Below are 12,038 nucleotides of genomic sequence, written 5' to 3' on the forward strand. Positions count from 1 at the left end.
AAAGAAAGTAATTAAAACACTCCAGAGGCCTTTTCAATCCAAGTTTTTTTTTTAAATACCCTTAAATCCGACTTCTTGATTTTTCGTTACTTCCCATCCGGAATTCAGAAACCTTGAGTTCCCAGTTGTCTGTGAATGCAGCGGTACTATAATGGATACGTCATTGTACGTAAAACGGGCAGACGTGAAGGCAGCGTTCACGTGTATCCGCACATCCTTCTGTTGACACGCACAAGGAAGAAACCTCATCGGCAATATCTTCTCTCTGTGTTCCTCTTGGTTGAAGGACTATAAAAGCACCAGGACCCTGAGTGGGCATGGCGAAAGTACCAAATGAACAACTCATACTAACAGAAGCACCCTTGCTGTTTTGTACAACCTTCGTTCTTCTGAAACTCCCTGAATGCACCATTTTCGCGCTGGAAAGTATCGGAAGTAGCTACGACAACGACGCTATGAACGGAGTTTGACGAGAGAGTACGTTGTCTTTTCTAAGGTCTCAGTTATCGTCACAAGGCTTGTAAGTAGTGTTATTTTACTTTTTTATTCCGCCTATAAAAGACTGAAGAGAATGTTAAAGCCATACACGATCAAAAGACTGAGGCTAATACCGATGCTAGCAGTTAGCTAACCTGGCTGGTGTGTTTAATTTCTCATCCGACGCCAACTTCATCATCAGAGCATGGATTTTGTTTAGTGCTGAATTATTACAAAGCCGTCTAGTTCATACAGCAAGCAAGGCTAGCGTCAAAAAGCTACGAATCCCCAGGGTCCAAAGTGTTGTCTTCGGATTTCATAACTAGTATAATTAGAAAAGTGAAACGGCAACACGACCGTTGATTAAGATGGTATCTTTCTGTAGATTCATTGGCTTAAATAAGGTGAACACTATTTTTTACACCTTGAAATGACATGTTTCTTGCTTTATTTGATTATTTAAATGAGCAAGAAAGATATTACACATTTAAAACCTTTTATATGAAAGACAGAAAGCTTTGTAATTTTACATTAACAAGTCACTGTGATTTGATGTCTTGATTATCAACCTTAAGACTGATTATTCTAATAAGAGTGCATTTTAGGGGACAGGGATCACTGCTCATACAAGAAACAGAAACGTGAATATGCATTGCACATTAAGTTTGCTCTTAAAGTAATTTACCACCTCTCATGTTTTGACCCCTTGTTCGCGGAAGCTGAGCCATGGTCAACATTCAGATCAGAGAGTACCAGGACGAGGACGCTGAGAGTGTGAAGGATATCTTCACCTGGGGGATGAGTGAGCATGTGCCTTCGTCCTTCACACACATGCTGAAACAGCCAATCACCCAGATGCTGCTCGTGTGCACGTTCTGCGGTCTGATGACAAGCTCCAAGTCCTTCCTGCTGCCCATCCTGGCGGTCACTCTCCTCTTGGCTGGAGCCCGGCAGATGGTCGTCTACATGTTCAACAGTTACATAGACACCTCCCTCAGGAAAGACCTCAACAACATCAGCGAGACCTACCTGAAGCAGAAGGACTCGTGTTTTTGGGTGGCTGAAAGCGATGGTCGGGTGGTCGGCACGGTGGCTTGCCTCCCTGCCGAGAATGCGCCTGAGTGCTTGGAGCTGAAACGCATGTCGGTGTGCTTCAGTCACCGCGGGATGGGCATCGCTAAGGCTCTGTGTCGAACAGTGGCTGATTTCACTCGGGACCGAGGCTACCCTGCCGTTGTCCTCTACACCTCTGTGGTGCAGACTGATGCTCAGAAACTGTACGAGCACATGGGTTACAAGAAGATAAGAGAGTTTGTTGTTCCTGAGCTTCCTGCCAAAATCATGAACTTCACGCTGTTTGAGTACAGACTTGATTTAACGCAAGATGGAAAAAGAGACTGAAACTGACGTAAGCCCTACTTAACATTTCAGGGTGACAGTACCATCCATTCGCTTTTTTTTTTTTTTTCCCCAGTATGGCTCTCACTTAACGCAGTTACGCACTCAGGACAGGTCAGGAGACAGTATACCCACATAGTGGAAGCAGTTTTATTTAACACACTTTCAGTGCTGGGACATGCATGTTTTACTTGTCACAAACAGACATGAGAGATTAACCACCGATTGTTGTTGTTTTCATTTTCATTTAGTCGTTTAGCAGAGTAAAAAAAAAAAAAAGAAGAAAATCTGCTTTGCTGAAGCTTTTATGTTGATCAACTGTCTTGAATCACTTATTTCATTTTGAAAAATATTTGTTTGCTGCATAATGTGTAAAATAAATGTAAATGTTATAAGCTCTGCGTATTTCAAAGCCGTCATTAGCTTTCAACCAACTTACGGTACACAGATGTGAAACATCCGATTAGCATGTCACCATTTACCTTCCTACTTTGAAAGGAATTCCCAAGGCTCTCTTCCATCGGTAGATTCACTTGCATCATGTCACTATATATCCAAAACAATCCAGTTACTCCTGTTTTTTTTTTCAGGAATCAGAAAAACTAAATAGATCATATCAGTAGTCTATGTATGTAGATATGGGTTGTTTCTTTTATTTAATTAAAGATATAACAACTATATATATTGCATAATGTTTGTAACTGAAAATGAAATATGAGGCACTTAAAGGTTTACGTCCACAAGGTTAAATATGTCTTGCAATTAGAAATATATTCTGATATATTTGGACAGGGAATGAAACAAATACATATATAAAACATAAACATGTACATAGTGCAATGTAAAACATATTTGTGAAACAGCAGATAAAAACCTGACACATGAAACAAAGTTGGTGCAAAAAAAAAAAAACAGCCAAGCTTTTCGTTCCTGGTGGTTATTGTCATTTCTGATTTATTTTGAGTTTTGATTCTTTTTTACAGAGATGTGCAGTTCTGAAGAAAGAAAGAGAGTAAAAAAAAGTCAATAGATGAGTGAATTGCTTTTTCATTATAAAGTAAGAAACAAATTACTTTTTTCCCCCTCTAAATTAACACGACAGGGGTTGTTTTTACACCTCATCGATTTGTTTACCTTATTTTTTTTTTATTTAATTTGATTTACTAAGGGCTAATTCCCCTTCATATTGAAGATTTCACCGGGCTCCCCGGTCTGTGTCAGGCGGGCCGAGTCAGGCAGCAGCTCGGGCACCTCAGGACGGATGTGTCCGGTCAGACCTCCATGGATGGATGTAGCCAGTTAGGGACGAAGCTGAAACCAAATCCGGATTTCTGACACAACCAGGTGAGATTTAACGAACATTTGTCGGTTGCGCGGTGGAGGTTTAATTTGGAATACATATACACACGTCTCTTAGAGCGTTAATGTGATTATTTTTTATTAAATTAACTCTGTAAGATATTTTTATTTTATATATCAAGAAAGCCAATCGAGGCTAATAGCTACTGTAGCTAGCAGCTGGCCAGGGAGTGTCTCACTCACAGCTGACACCAGGCGTTAACAGCGTTAAAAGTCAGGCGTTTTCTTACCAGTTAAGAGGTGTCAAAATATTATCTTTTTCATTACAGTGACAATTAATGAGAGCAGACTCACTCCCCATAAATTTAATGATCTTTAGTTAGTGATTATAACGCCTCTACAGCGCGTGGAGCACTGATATCTGATTATGACATGATGATTAAACTTGATTCTCGTTATTTAATCTCTACTCCTGATTGTTTCCGCTAAATCTCTCATTCGATTTGCATACTATGTCAGAGAAGATGTCGTGTTAGTCTGCAGCCACACCCAAGGTGTGATTTATTCGTAATTCCCACCGGAAATTACAAGCAAACACTGTGTTATGTGTTATTTATGTCTAATTTGCATACATCAGATTTCTTGCCCTACCTGGCATAAATGTGTATTAAATCACCAAAAGCCAATTATTACGCTCATACAGAAGCATATATGTGTTCGCTGGGCTTTGAACACACTAGATGGCACCAAATGACAAATTTAGTCTTTTAATTGCTCATTTGACATCCAACATCATATTTTTCTGGCTTTCTGTGTACTTAATTTTTTCTGCGTATGAAATAACCCTGAGTTGAACCTCTGCCCATATTTCCAATGGATGACCTACTTTTTCTTGTGTGCAACTGATGCAGATGAAACTAACCTAAACATCACGGTACATGCAGTTGAGCGGAAACCCATGCTGAAACAAACCAGGCATTCACGAAAAAAATTTGTAAAAGAAAATGAATCAATCATATTTCAAACTGTCAATTTTTTTCTTTTTAAGCCTGTGTGTGCATTATGCCCTAATTTGGAGAATTGGAAAGAGAATGAGAGTGAAAATCTTTCCTTGTGTGATCACACTCATAATGACAAAAAGACACTCATATCTGGTGTCTAAGCGTATCTGCTGAGCTAACCTTGTGACAAATTAAACTGGAAAGGAAGTGATTCCGATTTGAATCGATATGTTAAGTCATTTATCTGGTTAAAGAACGAAATGTTTCTTGTCGCTCGTGTCTTGATCTGTTTCGTATTGATTCAGGTAAAGATTTAGTAACTACTTCAAGGAGCTGCATGGGGAGAGAAACCTAACGTAGCATTTATCTAGATGGATAGATAGACTATTACTTCATTGATCCAGTAGGGAATTCAAGAATCAATGTTTTATTAATGAATCGGTTACTAATCACAGACAAAAATGAAAGAAAGAAAAAATGGCATTTGATGGATTATTTGCTATCCTCTTTTTTCGGTGTGATTACATAATAAAGACGAATTCTGACACTGCTGTTTCTTTGTCAGTCTAGCCTTCAGCTGCTTCCTTTGTCAAAAATATCTTACACACATGCGAAGCGTCTGCTGCATCGTCTTCATGAAGACGAGCCCTCCTAGTTTCCCTGATCGTTACCTTGTTTGTTAGTGAGGCTGATTTGTTCCTCCCGGGACTGGCAGACGGGCTGAGATACGGTGTGGTCGTAGCGCTCTTCCTCACCATGACAGTGTCACCTCTGTTCCTGCAGCCGTCCGGTTCGCAGCGGCTGAGGGTTGGCAGAGCTGTTCACTTCTCTTTCTCTGCCATGTCATCCTCTGTGAGGATGCAGAGCTTTGATGTAGGTCGTCTGCTGGGCATTTCTGTCTCTCGACTGCCCCTCTTTCTTTTTCCTCACTTGCCGCTGATTCTGAACCCCCCCCTTCTTTTTTTTTTTTTTGGTGCTGCCTGTACATTTGCATAAAAGGGTGCAAAGAGACTGCAGAGTTTTGTTTTGTGTCCCTAAACACCTCAAAGTCTGCAGAACTCTGCCAGGCAATAGTTTTCTCGTTGAGCTGTTTTCTGGTCGTAACATAAAAATGCTACATTTTGCTGGCTTGTCAGTAATCCCAGACTGTAACAGACCCATGCTCGGTTACTTGGGCTCGATAAGTGTTGCATTCTTTTACCCCTGTACTTCTCCCTGAAAGCTCTCCTTTAGTTTGGCTGCTGAAATGCACACTCGTCCAACGTCTCTGGAAAGCTTTTATGCTGAAACCCTGCAGCGTTTGCTTCCCCTGCAAAAAGATGACAACACAGGAATAGAGGACTGAGCTTTAAAAAAGGACCAGCTATTCAGTTAGCAGATGAAAGGGAGCTAATCCTCGCTCTGTGATGGGACCACAATATCAGGCCGGGCCCTGGTACAATCACCTGGGCCTTTTGTGTTGAGCCACAATGAAACCGAATCACACTGAGTTGAACTGGTACGTCTGTGGCTGGCTGAAAAATGCTTACTGACGATGTTTTAGAATTTTCAAATTCTACAAGCCTAGATGTTTTTGCCCCCCCCGAGCTCTAACAAACAGAAGAAAGTTAAATTTGACAGAAGTCTGACCGACTGCAGTGCAAGAAGAGCACTGATTAGATTTTTTTTGTTTTGCCGCATTGATAACTCTTTAATGGGTTGTTTTCTTTTTTGACTCACCAGTCAGTCAGTCAGTCATAACTAGTTACTACCATGATCTTTTGTGCTTTATTGATTTGTCTTTGGGCTCCACGGTAGTGTGGTGGTTAGCACCGTCGCCTCACAGCGAAAGGGTTCCAGGTTCAACTCCCAGCTGGGGCCTTTCTGTGTGGAGTTTGTTCTCCCCGTCTATGTGTGGGTTCCCCTGGGTGCTCCGGGTTCCTCCCACCGTCCAAAAACATCCCTGTTAGGTTAATTGGTGTCTTTAAAATTGTCCTTAGGAGTGAATGTGTGTGTGTGTGGTTGTTTGTCTCTGTGTGGCCCTGTGATGGACTGGCGACCTGTCCAGGGTGTACCCTGCCTCTTGCCCGATGACCGCTGGGATAGGCTCCAGCCCCCCTCCGACCCGACCGACGGATTCAGCGGGTATAGAAAAGGGATGGATGGATGATTTGTCTTCAGGACTTGAAAGAGCTGTTTGACCAGGCACAGTATAATCCTAACAAAGAGGTCTGGACTTCTCTCATCATCCCAAATTGGGACATTGATGGTAGTAATAACTATTCTGAGAAGCTCTTGAGAGATATGAGTTGCAGGCTTTAGGACCCAGCGGCTCTGTCTGGGCCTAAACGCCACCCTCCCTCCTGCAGAAGCCAGCGCAGACACTAGCACAAGGCAGTGCTGCTGCTCAGCTGATGCGCTCACAGCAGACCGAGCGTGGATGTCTGTTCTCCCCCTTCGTTGCTCTGTTGTTCCTCTCTGATCCATTCATCCAAAGGCAGGATCTGCACCTTTAGCCCCAGCAGAAACTTTCCTCTAAAACCAGAAGCTCCTGGAGACTCGTTGTCAGCCACAGAGAGGAGGGACGGGGAGTTTTTACAGCTCAGGGTGTACTGTGGGAATGAGGTGAGGGATGCTGTGATTCTGTGAGGAGACAGAGAAGAGACGCTCCAGCAGCATCATTGAACCCCCCCAACCTCCCTCCCCCTCCGCCCGCTCCCCTCTACTCGATCCCCCTCTGTCTGGCCAACGCTCTCCCTAATAACACGCTCCTTCAGTCAAGGCAGCCAGTTTGGGAGGTGCTCAGCGACAAGGAAACATGTCACAGACTAGAAGGAACACATACACCCGGGTGAGTGTATACAAAGTATATTTACATCTCAGCTAGGTTAATGAAGCACCAGATAGTTTGCTGTTGTCTTTTTTTTTTCCCCATCAGTTTGATTTGTTTCACTGTGTCATCTCCTCCCGGGCCGACAACTGCTTTCCATAAAGGGCTTTCTAATCCATCCCAGCGGCGCAATCCTCTGTTTGAATTGTCGCCTCTTTGTTTGGCTCACATGACCCTCCCGGCTCGGCATTGCTGTTGTGATGTTAGAGTTGAGACCTCTGCTATGGCTACTCTGACAACCTGCAAACTAAGTGACGTTAGATGTCAGGCAGGTAAGACGCTGGTAAGGCGTTTTGTTATCAGCGGACACTAGACAGACGAGCCATGAGGCCGAGAAGACTTCCTGTTTGTCATCCGTCTCTGAATCAGGCTGCCTTGCTGTCACCAGGAGGGATGACATCTGGGTTTGATCTTACACGTATTACAGCTACACTTAAGCTTTAAAGTTACTGTTTTTCCCAAATAATGGAGAAAAGTCGTTACATTGCATGGTTTGTAAATTAGCTCACTTAATGTGGGTACAGTGCTAAAATGTGTTGGTGACTGCATTCTCTGAATATTGAAGACTGACAAATCAGCAGCATTTTTTATCACTTTTTTCTAAATGTAATTTCAGACCCATAGTCAGTGGGAGCCTGCGTGTGTTATAAGAGCAGAGTGGTGCTAAATAATTCAGCACGCTATCCTCAGGTCCCATGCTTCCAGCCCATGGCAAACAGGTCAGGACAATGGCTTAACAACATGGAGTACTTTATAATAGACTATACCCCAACCTTCACTCTACTTCTTTGGCTGATACCGATTTTAAAGGAGTCGTATATTTCCAACCGTTATCTCAGCTTGTATCATTGTAAATACGGTGCTGTGCAGAAGTCTTCACCTCCCCTTCGTTGTTTTATGTGTTACCAGCAAAGCAGGAGATGGGTGCAGCGTTTTATTTGAAGGATTTGAAAGCACACATGGAAATGCTGTACAGTATACAAAGAGTTTGAGCTAATTCTAACAAGCCCCAAAGTCAGTATTTGAATACGAGCACCTTTATTCTTCATCACAGCCTGAACCCTCTTAGGCATGTCTTGTAATTTCTTTAAGTAGTCTTAAGGAATAGTTCTCCAGGCTTCTTGAAGGACATCCCAAAGCTCTTCTTTGGATGTTTTCTGCCTTTTGTTGTGTTCTCTGTCAACATGATCCCACACTGCTTCAGTAAGGTTTAGTAAAGATCTGTTGCCACTGATTTTATGACCAGTTCTTGTGTTATTTAGCATACCTCAACCTTTTCTTCTTGTTTTCCTTCCTAAAGAATGGATTATTGAGATATAGAGACCAGCCATGGAGACCATTTTTGATGAGGCTTCAGTGAACAGTAGCTGGATCAAGTGAAGGTCCAGATGCATCTCTCATGTACTGTGACAGGACTTTCCTTGATTTCTTTCCCTCTTTCTTAAGGACACCACTTTCAGATACAGTTAATCTGCTGTAGATAATTTTTTAGGCCTGACACTTCTTCTTTTGTCCTCCACTGGTCCAGTTTCCCCATATTTTTTAAAGACACAGCGCACTATGCTGAGATATGCGTATCAGATGCAACTAAAGAAATGTGGAAAATATGAAGTGTCTTTGCAACAGGTCACTGGTAACCAAGTGCCTAAAGATACCATTTAAAAGGGGTTCTTTGCTAGATTGTCTGTTATGTGAGGACACAACACTGACTCATCCCCCAATTTAGGTGCCTAACAAAACTCATTGCTTATTCGGTTTCGGTTTCGGCCACAAATTTTAATTTCGGTGCACCTCTAGCTCTGACAACAGCCAACTCCAAAGAAAAGCTTTAGCAGACTTTCAGAAAGCTCGGAGAATGATCGCTCAAGGCCACTTTAAAAGATAATAAGAATTTCTGGCTCCTTGGAAGCAGAATATAAAGAAACAAGGAGTGGCTTGAAATTTTAGGTTTTATTGAAAAGGGAAAGTAATTAGTTTTGTTTGAATTTCACAACTTTGTGCGAGACTGAACATGAAGCTTCAGGTTGCTGCTGGACCACCGTCTGCTCAGCTGTGACGTACACAACTTAAAGTACTGTTTACATTAGATTAAGATCAGGATCAGATTTATTGGTCATGCATACACACGAAATTTGTCCTCCTCTTTTAACCCATCCAGGTTGGCACCTGTTGACACACACATGCACATGCACAGGGTCACGCACTCAGAGACAGATGCCAACCTGGAGCGGTGGGTAGCCATTCACAGCGCCCGGGGAGCACAGGGGTTGCCTTGCTCAAGAGCACCTTGGCCGTGACAAGGAGGTGGACTGACACCCCTCCAGCTGTCAGTTCCACTAATCTTTTGATGCTAATGATGCTAATAATCTAATGATGCTCTTCTAAAAAAATTTTTAAAAACACTTTTTGTCTCAGCAAACATAATCATCTACCCATTTACCGTATCTGTGACAGGCCAAAAATGTCCGATCATATCAGCCAACTGACAGATGTTAGTGACAGAGGGAGGGATTATCTCGTTACCAAACAATATTCTGGTGGCACGCGTTGGGTATTTGAACTCCTCCTGAAGATTTAACTTTCCGAAAGACACCCACCTAAACATTGTTACAAATCGGGCGTCGGTCCATTTGCCATAGCAACAGCTTTTTTTTTGATGGCAGCAGCCTGCTTAAAAGGGAAGTTCGTTATTTTTAAACCTGGACCTTATTTCTGGCATAAAATACGTTCGTCTACTCACCGATAACAGTTTGGTGAAAGTCGGCGTCCTTCAGAAGATATTTAGATTACTCGAGATCCGGGAGAGAACAGGGCAGAGACAATACAGCCTCTAAATAAGGCATTATCTGTCTTTATTTCACCAATACTTTAAGACCAATGAATGAAACGTGAAACGAGTATGCTTACAGGACAAGTCATTTCCATGAAGGTGTCATCAAGAATAACAGAAGTGAAAAAATGCACATCACAACACGTTCTCTTTATAAACCTTATATTGATGCTTTTTGCAGCAAAGCGTTGAATGGGATTAACAACAATTCCATTTCCTTTTAATTTGGATCATGATGAAAAAGAATTTCTGTCTTTGTAAATCAATGCAGAAATGTGCAAGTACAAGGTTTCCAACATGTCCTTCATGAGTGACCACGCTCATGAAAACGGTGCATCTGGCTAAAGCGCATGCCTAAAGGTCTTAAACAGTCAGCCGCCTATATTATCCGACGTAAAGTCATTAAACCCGAGCAAAGTATACATTGGAATGTAGTCGAGTAAAGACCTCTTTGTTTTTGTGCTCTCTGCTGTAAACTCACACAAAGATTTCTAATGACGATGAAATCCCAGCATTTAAAAAGCATCATCAAAGTCAGTGGCATCTTTTAAAAGTCATTTAGAAAGCTTTACGTGCACCAAACAAAGGCTTTCGCTCAGAGCAAACACTGAAGAACAAACTTAAAGCTCGGTCATCAGTTTGTTTCATAAGCATCCCCGTCCCACCATGAGCCGATGTGCGAGCTTTAGCCCGACACATCTGCATCGCATCAATGCTGTCAAGACACGATTATTACATTTGAAAAACTATATTTAAATGAACACGGGGGGGGAAAGTTGACCATTTACAAAAAAGGAACAGTTTAGCCAAATGTCGGGTTTCTATTTTTTTCAGCAGCTGGGATGTAAAAGGTTTTTAAGGGGAAGTTTTAAGGTTTAAAAGGCCTTTAAAAACAAAGCCTTAGATCATAAGAGCTCAATATTCATTCCCACAACAACAACTTACAAAGAGTCAGGTATTTTAAAACCATAATCCTGTTTAGAATTCCTGACCAATGTACAAAAGACGGTTTAGGTGGTTGTGAGCAATAAGTACTTGACAAATAGCGAGCAATGACTCGTCCATTTTCTTTCTGTGGTTTGACACAAAATTAAAATGCAAGATTTTCAAAGCTGTCAACTGACAAAAGCAAAAAGATGCTCGGATATCCGACAGATTCTAAGAAACTGGTTAATAATGAAATATTTTCTTCAATATTGGATCAGATTAGAACAAATAATGGGTTTGTTGATGGACAAATAAGGCTTGGTTTCTACATGTTGTAAGATTTATATGTTCCGAGATGTCAGCTCCCAAAAAGCAGCGAGGTTCACAGACATCCTCTGGATTCTAAGAAACTTTTGAAATGGATCAGTTTAAAGAGATTTGCCATGTTAATTTATTAACCCAGAGTTTATTTCTGCCTAAAACTCTTATGGAAGCAGTACATCCTTATAGATGAATGCACCAAATGATCTGAAAGATAAATTTGTAAAATGTCGCCAGGCTTAGCTGTTAAAAGTAGTTGGAGGAGAGGAAATCGCTTTAGAATGGAAACTGGACTTTGGTGTGACAGAGTAGGGTGTTATTTATTGAATGGTCCTCATGTTGCTGTTTGTTTGCTTTTTGTGCAGGTTTCTGCATCCACCCTTTGATTCAAACAGCAGCACAGACAGCGTATGTTTACAGTAAGCTTAAGAAGAGTGCGATCATGTTCCCTCGCAGAGCTAAAGCATCTTCTCCCCTCCGTGCTGTTCTGCTGAGTCATCGTCAGTTCTAGGACATCACACTGTAAACTGGGTTATGAAGGATTATTAGATTACAAAATACAGCAGCAAGGACATTTGTTAAGGTTTTGATATGCTTTTTTTCTTCCTCCACAACCAGATCTCCATTTTGTAGCCTCGGCTGATTTTTATCTTTTTGCCTTGTAATTGCCACAGAAATCTGCCAGAAACAGCAGTGCTGTTAAAGCATCCGTCGAAGTGTAGAAAAAAATGCAGTAATAGGACAACGTCTCTGTTTGAGTGAGGGAGTGAAACATCTCTGCGGTGTGAAATGAAAGTGTCTTCTCTGACATTGGCTTGAAGAAAAAAAAAATATCTATGAGATCGCTTCTGCAGCACCAAAGTGTCACCATTAATGTTGACATGTGTGAGTTAGTGAGATAACATTTAAATTATGT

General features: G+C 41.7%; 2 protein-coding genes across 3 annotated transcripts in view; both read left to right on the top strand.

The window, feature by feature from the left end:
* Positions 1 to 238: 238 nt before the first annotated feature.
* LOC142366360 (N-acetyltransferase 8F1-like) lies at positions 239 to 2,555 on the top strand. The gene is made up of 2 exons (XM_075448221.1): positions 239 to 520; positions 1,197 to 2,555. The coding sequence occupies exon 2, from the start codon at positions 1,204 to 1,206 to the stop codon at positions 1,876 to 1,878; it is 675 nt and encodes a 224-aa protein (XP_075304336.1). The 5' UTR covers positions 239 to 520; positions 1,197 to 1,203; the 3' UTR covers positions 1,879 to 2,555.
* Positions 2,556 to 6,563: 4,008 nt separating this feature from the next.
* The window catches only part of dctn1b (dynactin 1b), a 36,167-nt gene continuing 30,692 nt past the window's right edge, over positions 6,564 to 12,038 (top strand). For both annotated transcript variants that reach the window (XM_075447804.1, XM_075447805.1), the window contains exon 1: positions 6,564 to 7,005. In XM_075447804.1, the coding sequence (XP_075303919.1) occupies positions 6,973 to 7,005 (33 nt within the window). In that variant the 5' untranslated portion in view covers positions 6,564 to 6,972. The remainder of the gene's footprint in view (positions 7,006 to 12,038) is intronic.

Source organism: Odontesthes bonariensis, chromosome 17 (genome assembly GCF_027942865.1).
Source record: "Odontesthes bonariensis isolate fOdoBon6 chromosome 17, fOdoBon6.hap1, whole genome shotgun sequence".
Taxonomy (NCBI): Eukaryota; Metazoa; Chordata; class Actinopteri; order Atheriniformes; family Atherinopsidae; genus Odontesthes; species Odontesthes bonariensis.

Coding starts and splice junctions, on each gene's coding strand:
- LOC142366360 (XM_075448221.1), top strand. CDS start 1,204: ATGGTCAACATTCAGATCAGAGAGTACCAGGACGAGGACGCTGAGAGT.